The sequence below is a fragment of the Labrus bergylta genome, chromosome 5 (assembly GCF_963930695.1).
Source record: "Labrus bergylta chromosome 5, fLabBer1.1, whole genome shotgun sequence".
Lineage (NCBI taxonomy): Eukaryota > Metazoa > Chordata > Actinopteri > Labriformes > Labridae > Labrus > Labrus bergylta.
Window position 1 is genome coordinate 10,267,610 of NC_089199.1, and position 22,063 is coordinate 10,289,672.

The window sequence follows — 22,063 nt, forward strand, 5'->3', positions numbered from 1 at the left end:
CATTAAAGTTCACTTAAGTTTCTGCTTAAGTCCCGAAAGGCCAATATGATATAATGAGCTCCCTGGCTGCACTGCATGGCCAGCTGTAATGAAAGAGCTTATTACAGGACTGACACTGACTGAAACTACACAAATTAGAATTAAAAAGCAGTTTTTTAAACGATCGAACGTTTACAGGTTTTCAAAATGTCTCCTCATATCCGATAAGCAGATGCGAAAACATTTTAACTAACATAAATACAGGTAAGATTAAATTTTCATGACAATAATACATTTAAACTGTTCTACAACTTCTGATTTTAGTCAATCTTTGAGATTTTTCAAGACAACAAGATAAGAGTTAAATCAGCAAAATAGCTAAAGAAAAACTTTCCCATCTTCAGCACAGCTGTTTAAAAGCGAGATGATGAGTGACGCTGCTAAGACAATAATAAATCACAACTTCCCCCTGTCTATATGTCATTGTACTGATTTTTTGCTTGTTGGTTGTGGTCTTTGATATTAATGAAAATAAGACATTTTTTGTTTGGATATGGTTCTATTTTCTAAGAGGAAGTAATTTCTGTATAACAACAATAATAAAAGAGCACTTTAAGTTCATGATAAACTACACACTACAAATGTTTCCTTGTACCAGAAGACATACTGAGCTACAACAGTCCTGAGTGGTTGTTGAGTGGTTCAACTCCACTTAGGGAGATCATGTTTTGTAATAATAATAATAATAATAATAATGCAATGACTATATTACTTGAGTTACAGACAAGTGTGTATATTAGTGCTACAGATGTCTTTCCGATATAGTGAGCACCTTACTTCATAAGGCCCCAAACTCTTTTTAGCTTCTTCTCATTGTAAACAGAAATTGAATAAAATATAGTGTATGTATAAATACTATATATATATATATATATATATATATATATATATTTTTTTTTTTTTTTTTTTTTTTTTTTTGAGGTTTCAGATAGAACAGCTGAAGAGAGACAGGTAATGTTGGGAGGAAAGAGTGGACGATGACATGCAGCAAAGGTCGCATTCAAACTTAATCTCTGCAATGAAGACTATATCCTCTGTGAATGGAACGCCGACATAACCACTAGGCTACCGGTGCTCCCCTACCAAAATATGTTCAATGTGCTTTAATTTAACATTTTGTACATTACCAAACAAGTGTGGAAAAAAAAAGACGTATCTAAAGATAAAAACTTAGATTAAATTTCCCCTCGCTCAGCAATATTCGCCTTAAACTCAACAGAGACGTCTTACCTTACAGAACTACTGACATCAAATATATCTGGAAAACACATTGAACAGTGATCATCAACTGGCGCCTCCTGGACCACATTTGGCCCGCCACAGCTTCCCATCCGGGCTCCAGAATGTAATGGAGAAAAATTAGGAAAAACTATGTTGCGGTATTTAAAAAAAAATCCATATAGCAACCCCAAACCAATTAAGTGTAAATATTATGTTTTTAGGAATGACATAATGTTTGAGTTGTTTCATAGAAATCCACATGTTAGCTTCTAATATTCAACCAGGATAAAGAGCTCTCATAAAGAGCTGTGCTTGCTGCTCTGACTGAGCAATTTATACTGGTGGTCAAATTTAGAAAAAGCACTCTCCCAGTATAATTATTAATGCAATCTATCCTACTGAACAAGTTAATTGTATTTCTACATTGTGTTGCTTTGAAATAAGACAACATGTCATTGTGGCGACGCAAAAGAAACCTCAAATACATATCAACCATTTTTACATCTCAAATTAGTGAGCTGAGGAGGTCTTAATACCAGCCATATGATAACCTGTACATATAGCTGTCTCACATGTACTGCATTATAAGACGCACTTTCTTTTACAATGTTTTTTTATCTACGTTTTCTTTACTCATACACATGGGACATATAGTGGTCAGCAGTCAACAACCCGCATCATTAGAAAGCACTCAGTCCTCAGAAAACTGTGAAATGGTTTAACGATAGCTGGAGCCGGAAATACTTGTCTAAAAGCATTCTTAGTGTGCAGACTGGGGGGACAGCATAGCATGGCTCAGAACAGACCACGTCATAGATGGATCATCAACACATGCAGGAGAGTACAGCAAGACTTCAGATAAGAAGGTCTTAAATTATAGTGATTACCATGTAAGTCAAAGCAGTAACAAAACTAAACATGAGTGACATAAGTGTAGACTGTATTTCATCATACTTTCACAGTTCAGTTTTGCATACTGGTTAGTCAAGCTTGCTATAGCGACCATTGTTCAGTTTTTATTCTGAAATACTTCAATGACTGAAAGATTATGAGAGATTAAAGTTTTCTCCCCTACCAGCCCATGTGGCTGTCAGTGTGATGGACAGACAGAGATAGCAGGCAGAATCGATTCCCCTCATGCAGACCTGGGGGAGCAGCTAGTGGGAAGCTTTGCACTTTAAAAGAACAGAAATGTGCAATGCGCCAAGATAAAAAATCTGATAGTGAGCTCATTACAAGTACATCCACGTAGTCAGGATTTTTTTTATTTTTTTTAAATAACTGCATCAGCAGATTAAGACCTGATATAAAGTCCATAAAACATGATCCTACGCTAAAGCGGCAAAAAGAACGGACAAGCTGAAAACGCACTGATCGAGGAGTGAGTAGAGGTAACCCAACACCGACTTCATCTCAACAACAACACTGAGCTGAAGGATTTGTCTGGATGTCTAACACAGGACAGATCAGGTTGAAGTCTCATGAGGTCATATCTTGTTAATGAAGAAATGATGAATACAGTAAAAATGGCAATCTGCTCAATCATGCCAAAGTCAAAAAAAAAAAAAAAAAAAAAAGTGTCCAGAAATCACAACAGTAAAAGACGTCCATGTCACTTGATGATGCCTGACAGAAGCAGACGTCTCAGATGTCAAAGAACGGATGGAATAATAAAGGAAAGATTCAAACTCAGACGCTTATTGTTGATTCAAAGGTTTTTTTTTTCGAGCAACCTCGCAACTAAATCCATCATCACCCCTATCAGGTTTAAGCTGAATGTGCTTTGCCAGCTGAAGAGTAGGTGATAAGTGTTATCTATACTGCAGAGGTTTTCTAATGGACGCATGGTGTTAAATAACAGAATGAAAAGGCTCCACAGCCACCTTAGTATGAAACTGAAACAAAAAATGTATGCAAAGAACAAGACAATCTAAGAAGAAGCATGTTTTGGAGGGACAGATAGTGACTAAATGATACAGAGACGGGTACCTGTAGAACTGCAGCTGTCGTTTGGGGCTCCCATAACGAGCGCTGAAGGCAGCGTGGGGGAGGGAGGAAAAAGGAAAGCTTTGGTTAATACAGCAGGAGAGGAGAGAGAAGAAGAAGTTAGTGGTAGCAGAACATTTGATAGACACTAAGGTGAAGAAGAATGTAATGTAAAGGGTCAGAGACAGAACAACAAGTAGAAGAGTTAAGTGGAAGGGAATAGAAATAGCATCGTCACATACAGACTGATAAAGCATATTAGAAAGAGCACATAGAAAGACTTCTTTACTACATTACGTCATGTATATTCTGTAGTACGGAGACTAATGTTAAGGCATTAAACTGCATGATCAGTGCAACTATGAGTGCATGTTCAGAGACAAAATAAAGTCTGCCCTGAGTTTGAACGAATTCCATTTTTTGAAAGCCCTAAAGAAAAAAAGTTCATATCAATGTTCAAACATGTTTTTAATCACATCCAGCTCTCTGATCTCACAGCAGCGTTTCCCCGCAGCGTTTTATATTTGATGATTTAGAAGATTTGGCATGTTAGTGTTATGTTTGCCTCTATGTTGCAGACAGAAGCAAACAAGGCCAACAGCACACTTAGCCTAAAACTCTAAACATGTCTGATGTACAACAACAACAACAACAACAACAACAACAGCAACAACAAATGATGGTGCAGTCATGGTTAAGAATTTCAGACACAGTACAGTGTCTGGTTATAATAACATAGTTCTGAATGTCAATACGTCTCAGATATACAGTAGAACTATCCACTGTCTTTATAATAAATAAATCATACATTTATTGAAGATAAAGAACATTTTCTAGAGACTTCCTTCTACACTCAGCAGGACACCTACGCTTCTATAACCAGTTCCTCTTTCATTTCATACTGTGTGCAAAGCATCCCTCAAATAACTTGAAAATCAGTGTAAAAATAACTTCATTATATAACTGAACTGATCTATTAAACATAAGCTATTACAAAACACCAACTGTTCATCTAAAAGTTGAAAAAGAATCTGTATAATAAACTGGATCGTTAAGAGTGTAATTTAGTAAACCATAACTTTCACTTTTTATACTGACTAAGCATCCATGACCTTTGAGTGACTAATGCATAATGGGGTTGCTAAGGGATGTTTAGGAAATACATTTGTCATCACATCCTCTCATGTGTAATAGTGCTAACTTTCTGCTTTATCTCAAAGGGGAAGCTACACAGAGACTCAGTGTCTCCTCAGTGATCGCAAATCAATTGTCATATCAAATCAATAGCACGTTCATTATGTTGCATCCGTCTATAAAAGACAAGTGTCCAATGGCCGCCCAGTGGTGTCAGTGAAGTATCACAGAACTTTTAGCTCACAGCCACTGCACCCATCTGCTCATAGCAGAGAGGATGTGAAACAGAGCCATAAAGCTGCCTCAGAGCAGGAGCGGAACGGATGATTTATTTAAATGATCAGTCTCTGGCACCACACTGTGGTGAAACTTCAGAGTGCAGGGTCGTTAGTAGGCATAGAGGTCCATACTGCTGTTGCAGTGAAAGTAAACACAACACATATTGAGATACATGTAAATTAAAAATGTTGTGATGTGAATTTATGTGGGAGTGTTTCTGCTGGGTTTCACAATGTAGAGGACTCTTTTCAAATTAGACAGTAACGGACCAAAAGAACATTAGCTTCACCTACTTATTTACACAGTTACATGTGCTCAGTGAAAGACAACATGATTGGATATTTATCAGGATCTGATAAAGTTTAGATATCTGTTAGTGTGAGGCATCCATAATAATGGTACCAGTAGTGATTCAAACTTTTGTAAGAGTGTATTTGTATTTGTTTTCTGTGTTTAAAGTTCACTTTAAAATACCTTTAAAATACATAAAATACCAGTGTTTCCACTGAAGTATTGAAATAAAGTTTCTAAGTCCCGCCCTTTATGACTCTGTGCCCCAATTGCAGTAAAGCAAGCTTGATACCTGCACACAGCTTGGTTAACTTTGGCCTGCCTCAGAATTAGCTAGATGTGCTATATGTTAGCCTTGTAAGGACCAGATATGAAAAGTATTAATAATATTTCACTGGGGGTCCTGTACATAGACACCTGATACCCTGTAAATAATGTTTATTTTCCAAAAACAAAGAAGCATGGTGATTTTCAGTTCAGTTTTGCAGAGTCTTGAAGTGTGTTTTATACTATTTCAAGCATGGATTTCTGTACCAGTAGGGCAAAAAGGAGACAAGTTCTCAGGCGTTCTGGAACAATATTAAATGCATTTACTATTCCTCCTTTGATTTCCAACTTTACACAATATGGTCAATTGTGTATTATATGGGTTATAATATGTTGTGTCCATCAACTGACCTGTAGATCATGCCAGGGGAGCCAGTCTGTCGGAGGGAGAGGCGAGCCGGGGAGTCTGTGGTAGATTCAGGATACATGGAGGCAGGAGGGAAGGGGTGTGGCCAGCCTGCCGGGGGTGGTGCTCTTTCACCGGGACCACAGGGTACAGTCTATCACCAATCAGGGCCTCTGGAACAGAAAAGAGAGTACGTACGTATATTAGTGATGTGGGTTATAACCTTAGTTCACTTAGGCTGTAGATGTACAGCACACTCAATTATCTCTGCCTGTCCTTGCACTTTAATGTTTTATCATTTGTTTATTAATTCATCACTATTAACAACATCTTACCTATCTATGTTTTATATATGCTAGCCTTTCAATTCTAAGCTGCATCGTCCAGCCCTATATCCCCTTGTGTACAACACTGCACCAAATTAACCCAGTCCAGACGCTTAGAAACCATTTCTTGATCCAGCAAAAACAAAACAAAGGATTAGATTAAATAGTTAGGAGTAGTACCATGTTGATCAATACAAATAATTATGGTCGCCTGTTAAGCCTTGTTTACAATATTAATATCAAGGAAATCCACCAATTTACCAAGAATATCTTGATTGCTCTGCATCTTTAGAGGTGAAAAGGCACCACAATGTTTTCAGCACTCTTGATGAGTTCCTGCTCCAGCTGACCTATCGACCCTATCACTGAGACATAAAGAGATTAAGTTGAACTTTTAAATTAATAGGCGAGTTAAAACATGCACTTGAGAACGTTCACTGCCTTCACATGTATCTAAAAAGGATGGCCTTGTTAGGATGCATAAATATGCTGTGCTACATTTTTGGAAGTTTGATCATTTGTGAGCTTAAATTTCAGCCAAAAGAAAATGTGCTTAAGCCATTTAGGTTCTCTACACCCTGTCTTACCAGTGTTTAAAATATCAGGGTCTAATCTGTAACATAATAAATGTATACACTGGAGCAGGCACAGGTTTTATCATGTTATGCCAAAGGATGACTCACAATAATGGACCATGTGTATCATGTTCTGTGGCTGCACAATTAAACAATGGTTTGTCAACTCTCACTAAAATTCCTGCTTGGATGAACAAATCACAAAACAGTTGATCTAAAGGACAAGGATCTCTTCTAGGGAACACGTATCTTGAGTTCATTTGAAATATAAGATCAGGATGTAAGGGTGGTAAATTACAGTCTGTTAGGTAACCAGAACATGACTAAAATTATGCAGATAAACAAAAGGCATCTCATCAAATGTGCCACTTGTGAGATGTCAATATTATTTTAAAAATTCCTTTGTCCTCTCATCTATCAAAGCCCGTCAACACCACCTGAGCTGTAAGGCGTGTGAATGTATGTGTGTATGAGTGTTCAGGTGTGACTGTGAGTGTAGCTGAACCTGCAGTTGTTCATCACTTAATTGTTACATATTTATGGTTTTAGTGATTTACAGTTTTTAATGATATTTAACTGGACATGTTTTACTGATGAATGATTGTTCTTGACTGATATTTTGTTACTGCATCAGATCAAGTCCAAGGCAATTTTCCCCACTGAGACAATAGAGTTCCTCTTATCATATCTTATTTGGTTTCGGCTTACTGATCATCCAGAACTGAACCAATATATGACTCAAAACAAGAGAAACGAAGAGAAAAGAGCAGCAGTTGTATTTATTTGACATTGTGTCACCTTCTTCAGAGGATTGCAGCATTCCTCCACCACTAGATGGAGTCGTGTGCTCGCTCTGCAGACATGAGCTGAATGAATAAAACAACAGATAAATGTAACCTCTGTGGATTCCCCATGCTGAGAGTTAAAGATTTAAAAAAAATTGCGCAATGAAAAGGTTTGCTCATCAGATTGGAAGAGCTACCATTTTTACAAGGAGGGATAACGACAGCACGACAACAACACAGAAAAACACTGTGGTCCTGCACTGAAAGACAGCAGCAAGCCTGGAAGCTACAAATAGCAGCCCACATTCACACCTATGAAGATCTTGATCCTGCTTCATCATCCTGTGGCTGCTGTGTGCTGAATGTATGTGGGTGCACCACAGCAAACCAAGGCTGATCCACTGCTTAGAGCGACTGGATTCTATGAATAATTCAAAGTGTCTGCCCAAGAAGCAGGCCACTGCTGTAGAAAGAGGGGTTTAGCAAGAAGAAGCTTGGTATCACTGAGGGTTGGTTAAGTGTACTCAGGTGGCATTAACACACATTTGGGACACGTCAGGAGGACATTTACGGCCAACACCATGCCCTGAGTTAGAGAAGCGATCCTGCTTATGCTTCAGTCAGTCGAGCTCCGTGGATAAAATCAAATGGGGAAAGCCGCAGAGAGAGTGGCATCATGTCACCGTGACAGAGCGGCCCTATTTCACCACTGGCTGCACTCACATGAGCCTTGTCTCGCAAGCAACGTCGTAATGATAACATGAAGGTGACTTTCTCCTCACATCAATTTCCCCACACAGTGAAGAAGGTGTCCAGCGCTCCCAAGGACTCATTTAACGCTCCCCACTCGTTTCAATCACACTGGGATGGGACACCACTCATACCTGCTATCAGGTGGCGATGATGATGCCATGACCCTGAGAGGTAAATGGCATGGTAGTAGATCTGCTACACAGCACAGCAAAGTCCTGCCGGATTATCCATCATCGATGTGGATCAGAGGAGACGGTGGGTCATATGAAAGCACATATTCTTGCAGAGCCTTAATACCCTAAATCTATTGTAGGGGATTTTCAGCTTTTCTCTGTCTCTCTGGTGATAATAAACTGAACATCATTTGGCTTCGGAATGCAGGTTTTACGAAAACCATAGTCAATACATACATCACATTATTCTTCGAGAAATTAGGTGACATTGTTTTGCTTTTGTCACAGAGCTCAAGGAAATACGACATTGTATTTGATACTAATGAAGAAGTATGATAATGTGATATATGAATGAGCAAGGACTGGTGAAACAATGAGGAAAAACAACGTTTTTTGTCCTTTGCTGAAGGTCATCCAGTGTGCACGAACTTTAGCAACAACCAGAGGTAAGCAAGCACATGTTCAGGATAAAGATGTCAGAAAAAGGAAGGACATGTTTGCTAGAAATCAGCTTAATTCTAATACAATAATCTTGGTCATCAATGAGAACAGAAGAACATTTATGCATTCCCCCTTGCTAGATCTACCATCGAGGACGGGCTAATCCAATCTAGTTTAATCTATTTTAAGCACAAAAAAAAAAAACTCCACTGTTCTCTGTCAGTTTGCGTGCGCATTAAAAAAAAGTCAACTGTGTTTTTTTTCTTCACCAAATGCACTTGCTATAAAAGGGCCAAAAACAAAGTCGCCAAAATAGAGCTACCAGAACAAACCCAGCCAATTAGATGTAGGTAGTGCTTCTGCACTTGACCTCTCACTGACCTTTACCTCTGCAGGCTACTCTCCTTCCTGCAGTTTGTCCTCGTCCAGAGAACTGAGCTTCTCTATGTTGATGATAAAGACTACTTCTGATATTTGAGGCTAATTTGCTGAGATGACTAAAATCTGGATTTTGCAATTTTGGATGTTTTTATGTAGTTCAATTTGTACTTCCTAGCAACTGACCAATTTGCTGTTGAGTTCAATAGAATCTGTCATGTTGTCTTGTTTTTTTAAATGATTTTCTTAATGTTTGCGTTTCTTTAAATGTTGTGTTTTGTGAATGTTTTTATTGTTGTGAGCCACAGTTTCTTTTTATGTTTGCTGTTGTTTGGCCTTGTAATATGTCTTGCTTTAGGAACAGCCCTGCAGTACTGTTGCACTGTTTTGAATGATAAAACAAAACATAAATTGTATCAGAAAAAAAAAAAAATCTTTAAAATTCTAATCTAGACCATCACCAGCCTCATTGCATCAAGAATGCAAAAAGAATAACCCTACAGTGAAGCAAAGTGGAAGAGAACCTGTTCTGTCCAATTAGTGCACAGCTGAATAAATGAGGAGAACTACCACACGAAGCAAAGTCTCTTGTGCCTTCTTTTGCCCTCTCTGCAGTTTAAATCAGTAGGTTATCAGCTGTTTGAGTCTATTTAGATACCAGACTGAACAATAACATTTTGTGTTTGCACCTGATCACAGAGTGTGAGCACACGGTAGAGTTATGCACCAGTCTCACAGAGCTGCCTGTTGTGAGCTGCAGTCAGAGAGGATGCTGCTGCTGACTGCAGCAATGCGGTACACTACAGACTCGTCCTGGCTCAAGTTAGAGGGCTCAGATTTACTGCACTAATGGTCCAAGGTGCACTTTGCGGATTAAAGCTGCAGACGGAGAGAGAGACAGGAAGTATAAGGAAAAGTACAGAGAGAGAACAGAGATGAAATCAGTATAGCAAGATAGAGGGATACGAAACTGGCTGTGACAAACACTTGAGGCAGAGAAGCTGCATTAAAAAGTAGTGTTGTGCTTGTATGTCGTCATCTCTCATGGTTTCCATGTGTACTATATACATTTTAGAACAACATAAAGTTTCGAGCCAAAATTTACTATAAGTCAAGTACAGGGACTCAGTGTCCAGACAAGCCTTCCAATGGACGTCCTGGTTTGTGTTGTATCTCCTCACAGGTACCCTGCAGCAAGAAGCAATACGCCAACGCAGCCCCTTGCAATTTTTGTTCAATGTTGTTGTGGATCTGAACTCAGCCTGCAGGGTAAAGTGTTAATGTTTTTCAATGTGTAGGTTAACATGCCAATTCAAACTGTTTGGCTGAAATTCTGTATGCAGAAGAAATAAACAAAGGCATAAATCATACACGGGGTAGATTTTATGATGCAGCTATTACATAAAAACTAATCACATCGTATAACATACTTTACCCGTTACTTTTATAAATGATAAGTATATCTCAAAATCAATATATCCATTTTTTTTGATGATTTAACTCTTTAGATAATTATCAAAATGATATTGGCCTATTCTTTATTGATCTGTAAAAGATGACGGTCAGAATAACTTACAAAGGAACATTTGCATTCGTAGTGTTCAGTATTGTTAAACTGTTGTACATTGGATTAAAGGAAGACAATGCAATTTTTTACACATTTTACAGCAGAAATCAAGTATATACATTAGTGTCTCTCTGAGTCATGGCTGTCTACAATGAGTGAGAAGCGTGAGTCCCGCCATCTGTACTGTTGTCAGAGCCGTGTTTACATCATGTTTACATGCGTATAAAGCTGTTTTAGTCAAGGACTAGAGAAAAGAAGAATAACATAGCCTACTCACCGCTTATTGGGATGTGAAGTGTCTTTAGATCACAGTCATTCTGTGTCAATTTATGTGCAATGTGAAGCTATGAGCTAACCAACGAGTGCTAACATTAGCCTTCTAACACAACAATACAGGCCACAGGCGATTGCAGCTCAAGCAAAGGCCAATTTTGTCCTTATCTTGCGCTTAATGGTGCTTAATTATGATGTGTTTTAATTGATAACTTTTATTAACGCCCGAATTTCCCCTCTGGGGATCAATAAAGTACTATCCTATCCTATCCTATCCTATGTGCAACTAGAGTGAAGAAGGGTTGGAGTTGTGCCGCTGGAGGAGAGCGGAGGCTTCAGACTTCAGAATAGCGGAGGTGTCGCCAAACCGCAGTTTGTCAAGGGTGACATCTACTGGATCAAATAGTCGCACATCCTTATTTTAAAATCTCATTTGGGTTACAGTGTAGACATCTAACATTACAGCTGAAGATAGGTGGTGGTCATAAAAGAGAGACTCTGGGGAATTGGGGAGATGATGCTATGTCAAACAGGCAAGATGAGGTCATGAATACAATGCATATATCTCCACAGTCCCTGTTAAGATTGTCTCATACATCTCAATCTCTCCCAAACACAATGCTAAATTGAGTCACAAAAGGCAGCTCTTCATGCTCTCCATCTGTAAATCCACCTACTCCTAGCCCGAGCGAGTTCCCTCTTGAGACAGGGCTTACGTGAGCGAGGCAAGCAGGCAGGCGGTGCTGGCCCGGAAAGCGCAGCACGGTGTTGTGTAGTATGTTGGCAGCTGCAGAAAACACACACAGACCCGAGCAGATGGCTGCGGAAGAGGGAGACAGGCTAACAGACGAGAACTGCCGGGGATATCCTACATGGGAGTTCAGTCAGGCAGAGAGGGAGAAGAAGAAGCTAACCTAACCTTGTTCTGCGTCAGGCTACAAAGAGGATTCCAACGGAATCTCCTCTTCTTCTTCTTCATCTTCCTCTGTGACATTTCTCAAAGAATCTTAGTCAAAAGCATGTAAGAGAAATGAACCCATGTCAGTGCATCATCTTTACTCTCATCATCAGACTATTTGAGGTTTTATAAACGCTCCCCCTCTCTGGTAAGCTGTGGAGGGCCCTTGATTACAGAAACAGTGTAGGTCACTGGCTGCCAACCGAGAAAAAAGCAAACAGCAATTTGCATAAATAGCCTATTTATACAGCAAACTTGTGTGATACAAATCCTCCTCCCTCCAGTTAAAAGAAGTTAAAAGCCCGACTGAGAGCTCTGCCGTCAGGAATCATTAAATTCCTGGACAGCTGCAGCTGTTTCACACATGGTTTACCACATCTTACGGTCAAACAGTAAGCCATGCCAATCATCAGCTGCTCTGACTGGGCCTACATAGATTAGAGTTCAGCTGGAAAGGTCTTATATAGAGGATAATAAACCAAAGTTATAATCCTTAATACTTTAATTATATCAAACCCTATTTTTGAAAACTTGTTTTAATTTTTAGAAAAAGCCTTTCAATTTATGTGAATTCTATAATTATCAGGTTTATACTTATACTTCTCTTTAACATACACAATACAATGTTATTGTGAGATGAGAAATAAAGCTTTAATACTATCAAGTGTACTGCTTTGAGCAGGGCCTTTGTGCAAAAACAAGCCATAAGGTATCTTGATGAAGTCTACACTATACCTGGTTATTATACAGCATGAGACGTATAGTCCCAGGTCGCCTGTATCACTGACAGCATGAAGATGAATCAGCACTCTGTTCGTCCTTGCTCAACATTTCTCATATGCTTCCTATGCTGACTTATGGTCAACCCCTGACATTAAAACATGGTCCTGCAGGAGCTCCAACACAGAAACTATCCATTAAGGCCGGTTTTATGGTTCCACCGCAATGTGAAAAGAATGAATAGGATATCACAAGTGAGCTGGTGAGGTAACGTTAGAGCTAACTTGTGCCTGTGAATCTGAAATGAAGCCTTCGCTATCACTGCAGGGAGAGAACGTGCTGCAGTGAACCAGGAGCGCCTATAACGACACACTGCAGCAGAAATATGAAACCATCTTTCTCTTGTTATGGGAACGTCCCAGCGCTTCCTCTGCACAACAAGGACTAATAAACACACAATGAAAATGAGGGTGTTTCAGTCTTGTGGTGGCTTCACACCCCTGCAAAAATTACAAAGGGTATTTGAACTAAGTGTCCACAGATTTGTTGGATCATGGTGTTAGTCAAGCGGACCTTTCTACCACGTGCTCAAACCTGTTAACCTAGAAAGGTACAGTAGTTCTTTCTCACCATTACCCACACAATTTAAAGCACCTGGTGTCAGGATGAACTTTTTGTCCTTGGATGTTAATATCATCATAACATTAAGCAGCCATTAATAAAAGTTAGACGATGCATTTCCCATTTTATTGTAAACCTATTAGGTACCCAGCATCTTTTTTCCTATTTATAGCTTGACCTATTTTTTTTCAGCCTTTTTAAAATACTACATGTCAGTGCCATCCGCATCACTGCACTTTTTGTGACAAAAAAAGGACACGAGCTGGCAGTAAAGAGAGGTTCAATATTTAGTAGTGCATAGGTGAGCGGAAAGCATTAAGTTGGTACAAAAACGTCACTGCGCAGAGGGACACGCAGGAGCAGCCGCAGGCGATCAATACATCTAAATCTGGAGTGTCTTTAGAGAGGATCGAGAGGAGGACAGCAGCAGATCAGCACAACCATGTTCATATCAGTAGTTTAACTCTGTACAACTTGTATTGCTACTTTATGTAGAATGTGTGCATGCGCAGGCCGCTGTGCAGATCACAACTTTAACAAGAAACCCAATGGCCTCATTTTTCGCTGCTTTAGCCAAAGTAAGCATATCTAATATTTCAACATCAGCTTTGTCAACAAGGTCTAGCGGTTTCAATGTTTGTGTAACTGATGGGTTCTGGTAATGCCTGTAGTTGCTACAGACTTCAAACTGGGCCTTGGTAAAAAAGGAATAAATACACACACAGTGACATTTTGGTTTCTGCGCTACTGAAACAACTTTAAAACCAAAGAGAAGTCAACCTAGTCAGCTTCCAAGGAGAAAAATATTCTGTTTGTCTGGGAAGTTTCCGGATAGGTGCAGCAAAAAATGTAACAATATAGCCAGTGGTGGTATTTAAGTTATCTGCTAGTTTTAGCTTACAGTGAGCCAGGCATTCCTTGGAGTGAGCACATGGCAGAGAGCCACTGCAGCAGATAAGAGTCGTCCAACTCTCAGCTTCTCTGCTGTTTGTTTTCTATTTATACAATAGCAGCGATTGTTTAAATGGATTGTTAAATTATTCACAACGTTTTTTATGCATCTCCAAATGTCTTCACATACAGAACCTCTTGATACCTCTAGCACTGTATTTTCCAGACAAATTTGATTTAATCTCCCCCTAAGGGTGCTACCGTGCTTCTCTGATGGATGCTATTTGTAACAGTCAAGGAAAACAAAATGGGTATAGTCCAGAGTTCCTAATGAATTCCGGCACCTGCAGTAAGTGGCTGGCGGCTCTTTGAACAGACTCAGAGTGGCCCCAGGAGAAGCAGCCTGCAGCGACCAGAAGCCGACACACACCTTCAGAGGGGTGGAAGAGAAAAAGAAAACAATGCCTGAAAACATGGTATGGAAAAAGGAGGAAGAGGAGGGGGAAGAGGAAGAGGAAAAAAAACTGCAGTTGAGTAGACAATTGTAGGGAGAAAAAAAGCTGAGTAGGCACCAGAAAGCAGGCTGATCCAGGGAGGCCCTGTGCTGCAAAACAGCAGAGTGATGCATCACTCCTCTTCTCATTTCCTGCGAACAACTCTCCTCTTGAAGGATCACTTGCACCTTTACCTGTCAAACTGCAGGGCTTCCACTAAATTCAACTTCTGTTTTGCCAATAAAGGATAATAATAAAGAAGAGCGTGCATAATGTGCCATATCCTTTGTTTTATCCCAAAACATTTAACTATTGCAAAAATGCAATGTTTTGAGCAATATAGCCTTATGACAACTTGCAAAAATGAAAGTTCTGCATACCGTGCAGGTGCAGAGTTCTGCTATTAACAGGCCACTCTAAACATTAAATATTAAACAAGCTTATTTCTGCACTCTGTACAATGGTTCCCTATTCAGACATGGAGCTTTTTGACAACATGAAGACGTAGAGCTTTTTTGTTTTTCATTTCATGCAAATTTATTTTCAACGTTTTAAGCTTTTTATGGACAGTGAACATTTTTAGAGACACTGAACATAACTAACAATGCGGTTATAAACAGGGTTCCTGTGTGCATGTTTCTGTAAAAAACTGAGGCAAACAGGACACATAGCTGGGGCCAAGACCAACCCTGTGACCTCAAAGCAAGGGTTTGGTCTCAGTGCAGCATCATGTAGCCACTTCACTGGAACAAGACACGCTATTCAGTACCTGCCTGTGTCATTCTAACTGTGCAAGGTCGATGTGAATCTGTGAAAGAAGGAGGTGATGTCTGTATCACTCCCAACACCTGACTTTAACTTTTCATACTGCTGCAAGTGTGCCGTCACACATTTCAAGTCTTGCTAGGGGTGTTAGCATGTTTGCGCATTGCACAGGAAGGAAAGCCCCCCCCCCCCCCCCCCCCCCGTCCGGAATAGGGTGCATGCTATAGCTTCTGTTTGACATTCTTAAGCAGGAAGCATTAAAACCTTTTTTCTTTAGATTTGAAGTTCAAGTTTCAGTCAAAGTTATCTGGGTATCAGTTTTTATTTTAGATTATCAGTGACAACACTGACTCTGTGATCATACCATTGCAAGTTTGATACTGGCTGGAAACATTTGTGTTGCGTGTCATCCATTCTTCCACTCTCTACCGTTCTTTGAAGTCTCTGTTTTTGCTGTATGCAAAAGGCTCGACAACAGACCTGACCACATGACAATACACTCAAACAGTGTAGAGGCACACTAAAAAGAAGAGATCAGAAATCCAGCTCCCACCTGAGGTTAGCTGGGTTAACATGTCCAACTACAAAACCTCTTTTCTGTCTACTGTCATGCATTGTCCCCTGCATAGGCCTTTTATATCACTGCATTCAACCGAGGCATAGTGACATACTAATACACTTACAGTATAACCACCCACTCACCCACAGTCCTCCCTCAATAGTTCAAGTTACTTTGCCCACTCAATGTGGGAATGCTGCTGACAAGGATGAGCAATGCACTCACAGCAGAACATACTGTAAATGTGACAAACTGCATGCACATTCACAACAACAAGCACAACTACTTGATTTTATTGATTCAGTTTGAGTGCAGGTAAGTTAATAGCCACCAAAGTACACTTCCGTCCTGGTTAATGTCATTGATGAGTTATCTGTAATGTCAGATGTACATTCATTGAGTCCAGTATTTCCCCTACCATACATTTGGAGGGGTGACCAGCCTCCACCAACATGACCAACCACCTCTCAGAAAAAAGAAAGAAAGACATAAGATACTTAATTTATAGAATTGACCATGTTTTCTGATATGACTCTTTCATAATTACAAGGGAATTCAATTGTGAAGGAATTTTTTGCAAATATAACGTATTTATTACCAAATTAGCCGAGTATTAGCGGAGCTACAAACAATTAGCCGGGATTTTCAAAAACACTGTAGAAGGTAGGGTTTACAGCTGCTCGTCTGACCATGAGTCACAGCCACAGTCTGCTTCTTATATTGGACTTAAGACATGCGAGACATCAGATTGAAACACAGTTTTAGCAGGTAGACTTGTTGTAATGAAGATGCAAATCAGTGCTGCGTTGGGTTAGAGACACAGAGTCCAGCCATTCCAGCACACAGCCTATGTTGACCCAGAGAGACCAAGAGACAGAGCAAGAGCACACCCTCATAATGTTGCCCTTATTTACGGAAACTTGAAGATGGGGGAATACACGTTTACCTGATTGCTTTGCCACAATTCACTTTTATTGTACACACTGACACCCCCTCTGACATCAGGAGGAGGCAAAGCCCTTTGAATAGTAACCGTGTGAGACAGCTGGCTGTGTCAGAGCAAAACATGCAGAAGACCGGAGACTTTTAAAGCCTCTTTTATTTACCTGCCCCTGTGGCAGGTACCGGTAGGTTAAGTAATCAGTGTCGCCTAGTGTGTGCGTTACAACCAACTATTTAAACTGGGGATGACAGAAAAAAATTAAAGTCATGGCAGAACGTAATACAGGTGCCAGTATTGAAACAGGTTAACCTCCACCCTTACCGCCGTGCCACTCAGTTTGTTTCCTTTCTTATTTATTTATGCCTCTGAAAACATGTGATTGGAGGATGAAGGAAAAATTACATTTGATATTGTGCTGTTTAATATACTGCTGGAAGTCAAGTGACATTTGTTCCTTGTCCCGTTTAATTTGACAGACCAGAACGCACACGGCGACACTACTCCTGTACATGCAGTTACATAATAGCTCGTAGTAGCCCTGGTCATCGGGTATAAGAGCTCACTGCTTGACCAATTGGTTAGCTTACCTTGTTATGATCATGTCAATAAAACATAATATGCCATACAGCCCTTTTACTAAAGGATACTCAATATTAAAGGATATGGATAATAAGTGTTCTGTCTCTAATTATGGGGAGGATAAAAAGATAAAAAGGATACTGATGTCAACATAGACAAATGTGAAGCAAAACTGTTGGCAGTCAGACAATTCAGACAATTCAAGTCCAGCTGGGCCTCTCTGCTCCTTTGCAATGGCAGAAAAAACCCTGAGAATTTGGGGAGCACAGACAATCTGCCTGTCTGACAACGTATGTGTCATTCACACAGGCTTTAAATGCCAGCTGAGGGAGGTTGTAGCCTTAACTGTAGTTATCTGCTGGGAGACAGTGACAGCCTTACATCCTCTGTTAGCCATCATTGTATCCCAAGAATCAGATGCAGACTGCGGATAAAACCATCGTGCATATACACATAAGTGCACAGGCTTCCATCCTTCTGATCACATATCTGACTCACTCATGGATGACTTGGCAGGGTCACTTTCTCCACACACGCACGCACGCACGCACGCACGCACGCACGCACGCACGCACGCACGCACGCACGCACGCACGCACGCACGCACGCACGCACACACACACACCACCTCAGGACACTTGTGCAGCTGCTCTTTTAACAAAGCTCTTCTCCTTATAGTAGCTGCATAGTGGAAACATCATTCATTTAAATGATATGACTCAAGTATTCCTACTCCAGGGGGCACTGTAACTAATTGCTTAAGAAAGTTCCTCTACATGTAATATGAATGAAAAGGCCTATTATAAACACTAAACGAGTGTATCACAGACAGCTGGTTACTGGCGTGTTTTTCAGTGCGTTATAGAAGCAGAGAATTGCCTTCAAACAGAATCTGAGTACCCACATAGAAGCCGCAGTGCAGCAGGCATATAAAATACACTGAGGCTTCTGCGGAAAGTAGGACAAACTTAATGGCTAAATGCAAGGGCCCACACAATGACTGTATGGAAGTGTATGGATCCATCTAAGCATGCTTTAACACAGAGCTTCTATAGGAGGACAGAAGGAAGTTCGACACCAATAGCCTTTCTTCTTTTTTCCTACCCAGCACACACACAGACACACTCAAACATTCCATCAGACAACCTATACACAAACCCATAGTGCTGGTGCAGCAAAGCATGAGGATAGCGCCTAGTTTCCTGGGGCACATAGGGTTAACGTAACACTGTTATTCATGCCTTTGGCCTGCCCCAAGTCTGTGTCACGGACAATCATTGTAGAAGTTCAAGTGTTTGTTTACCAACTTATTCTTTGTCCCTGCGGCAACAGCAGCTACGCTCCAAGAAAAGAGGGCTCCATGTGTGTTATGTTAATAGCACTTGTTTTGATCCTGTGTGTCAGTGCAGTGTGTCCAGGTGTTACGCTGAATCAACGTGCCATCTGTACTGTTACATTAACTTTGGTACACTGTGAGGCTAACAGCGGGCAACGTGTGGGACTGTGAAGATGTGAAAGACAGCCAGCAGCAGTGCAGGAACATTGAATATGTGTACCTGCTTGTGGTCAGTTGGTACCGTTCTATAATCGTTATATCTTCTCAGTTGAAAGTTGAATTTGAATTAAAAAATATTACTAAGAATTAGCTGAGTGTATGTCTTCTCGTTGGAGAGGACATGTGCACTATACATCCAATGGCTGGAAAACTACTTAGAGTACATTACAAAAGGGCAAAACTGCATATTGCCTTTGTAATATCACAAGAACATCAATTATTGGATTGTTAATTTTAGCATTATATTTAGGATACTACGACTAACATGTTGAGTTTTGTCATTATATGCCCAGGATCGAAGACATCTCACATTCTAGGCCAAATTCTGAAGATGAATAATGATCAGACACACTGAGGTCAAACTTTGTTTCTGGGCATGGTTAATATTTTTAGGGTAAATTCTGGGCTTCTTTTATGTCGATGTGTCCTTGGACAAGACACTTAACCCCAAATTGCTCCCGCTGCTGCGTCATATAGGTGTGTCAATGTGAATGATTAGTGTGAATAGAACAGAGCAGCAGTTCCATGCTAAAATATAAACAGTTGTAAAGGATAAGATAAAATACCATAGTTTAAACATGTGCAATTAGCTCATATGATGTCCTTATCCATTTTATATCGCGTGTCCCAAATTCAAATTAAGACAGTTTATGGCTAAAACAAAAAAATATATTGTATTCTATCAAAAGCAAGTGATATAGCTGGATGCTGAAGAGAAGTGTTACATCACATGAAGGAGTCTCTGCATGTTATTAGAGGCAAGCCGGCCGGCCATGGATAAAGCCCACCTGATTCATGTGCAATATGGAATAACTTTCTCCAAGTTCATCCTTAGTGAACTTGGCTTATAGTCTGTTATCATCATTAGTCATTAACCAACTTAATGGTGGAAAATTATTCATTTGCATGTGATCTTCCTTGTCTGGCTTTGGGCTTTAAGAAATGATAGATCACATCATTATTGGCATTGACTGTTTAAGTAATATTATAAGAAAGCAAGGTGAGAAGTGTCAGTATGACCTGGAAACTTTTATAGACCTCTAAGCTGTTACTGTCTTCACCTGTTTTTTTTCCCACTGGAGGATTTTAATAGCTGGTATAACTTCAGTCCGCAGAACACATCTCTAAGGTCTCCTTTTTTATTATCTGTTGGGGTTAGTAGGGATAGGTCTTTTTAAAATGTATTCAATTTCATATCATTATTATTGATATGGCATTCAGACTGATACAAATTTAAGTAAAAGTCTTCAATTTGATTTTGATCCAATGTCAAGGACCAATTACAGTCATGTAACGCTGGAATAGAATGTTTGGTTTTGATATGTTTTAGTCCGAGTGCCAGCATTTTTCCAGCCATGTCTCCTTATGTAGCTGAAACAGAGCAAATGATGTCTTCTTATGTAAGATTGCTTTCAGGTCAGGTCATAACTAAACTAGGGATGTTCCCAGCCGACTAATTCCCTAGTAGTCTGTTCATCACAGATTTAAATTTCATTCAACCCACTGGTCTTAAGATAAGACAAAACTCAGAATTCAGTCCAAATTGAGTAAAATGTATTCATTATTGTCAGCTGATAAAAAGAAAAATTTGGTTTGCTGATGCAGTATTTCGTATTACAGTCTGTTGTTCTCAGAAAGCCCCTTCAAAATAAAATGGGTTTATCTAATGGCTTCTATTATAAAAAAGTATTGTCACCCCCATAAGGGACATAAAACTTTACATACAAGATACAAATCTTTTGGTGAACACACAACGTTCATTGAGCGGATGCGTGTGCGTCTGTGCAGTGGCTGGAAGACAGCGTGATTTGAGTCCGACAAACAAACTGTGCCTGTGCATTTAGAAACTATATTCTTAATACATAAAAATATATTTCAAAAGACTTTAACGTCATCCTATCTTTTGAACAGGTCTATATTGCACTAGGGATGCCTATGCCCATAGCCCGATGTATGGAGGCTGGCCCTGGTTCGAATCCGACCTGTGGCTCCTTTCCAGCATGTCATTACTCACTCTCTCTCTCCCTGATTTCTGGCTGTCCTATATCCCCAATATAGGCCCAAAAGCTCAAAAATAAATCTTAAAAAAAAAAAAAACCTCTAGTAGCATTTCCACATGATATGCTTAAGATTTCAAATGTGAGCTGGTTTTCTATGTTTTCACTTAATTTGAGATCCCATTTACTGTATATTCAAAGAGAACACTCATACCTAAGAACACATTCACGGGCAACAAACTCTTTTTTCTTTCAGTTTGAAAATAATTTTGACAAAATAAACCCATAAGTTGGAGAAGACCTGTTTAATGTGGCTTTTTTCACTTCACTGGAGACAAAAACAGGCACATTAATTAAGGTAGCTGGTCGCTCTGCCTCCTACTGTGTCCATCTGTCTCTCCACCTGTTTAAAGTAATCCTTCTCTGTGCATACAACTCTACCTCTGCCACATCACATCACTTTTTATAAACTGGAAAATCTGCAGGTTGTGTATCAAAAGTACTCTAAAGATATCCCCTTCATCTCTCTCTTTAGTGGATATTCAAGTCTCAAAAAGAATATGAAAGACACAAATGTCTATATTTTACCAGCTAGGTATAATATTCTACCATTGTATAGCTCATTTCACAGGGAACATATTACCATTTCAACAAACCCCATCTTCAAGCACACTTTAAATGTTATGTCAAATATATAAGTGTGATATATGTAACAAAAACCTCAGTGTTAGTGAAACACTTTCTTATAGCTCAATAATTAATTGAAAGGCCTCAATGTGTTGAAAGAAATATTCTTAATTCCAGCTGCACTCTAATGTTCCCATGCATTTTTAAACACATAAGAGTGAGGGGAAGCATTTTTTTTTTTTTAGTTCTTAAGGCTTATGTTATTGTGACCCAGTTTCATTTACATCTGAGCAAAAGGTGACAGGGTTGAACAAAGAGAGTTGAATAAAGAAAGAAGTCTTATATCAATGTTCACCAGTGTTGTACATTTCTTATTACAAAGGAAAATGCCAAGACAGTTGACAGAAAAGGTAAGCTTTATAAGAATAAACACACCATGCTTTGAAGCTGTCACTACCAA

The 22,063-nt window shown here is 39.6% G+C and overlaps 1 protein-coding gene across 4 annotated transcripts in view; it reads right to left on the minus strand.

Moving 5' to 3' along the window:
- kcnab2a (potassium voltage-gated channel subfamily A regulatory beta subunit 2a) overlaps window positions 1–22,063 on the minus strand; it is an 84,594-nt gene that overhangs the window by 47,187 nt on the left and 15,344 nt on the right. For 3 of the 4 annotated variants that reach the window (XM_020628956.3, XM_020628955.3, XM_020628954.3), the window contains exons 2-3: window positions 5,629–5,796; window positions 3,250–3,291 (exon numbers count right to left, since the gene is read on the minus strand). In XM_020628956.3, coding sequence (XP_020484612.1) covers window positions 3,250–3,291; window positions 5,629–5,705 — 119 coding nt within the window. In that variant the 5' untranslated portion in view covers window positions 5,706–5,796. The remainder of the gene's footprint in view (window positions 1–3,249; window positions 3,292–5,628; window positions 5,797–22,063) is intronic. The other variant, XM_020628958.3, reaches the window with a different exon arrangement.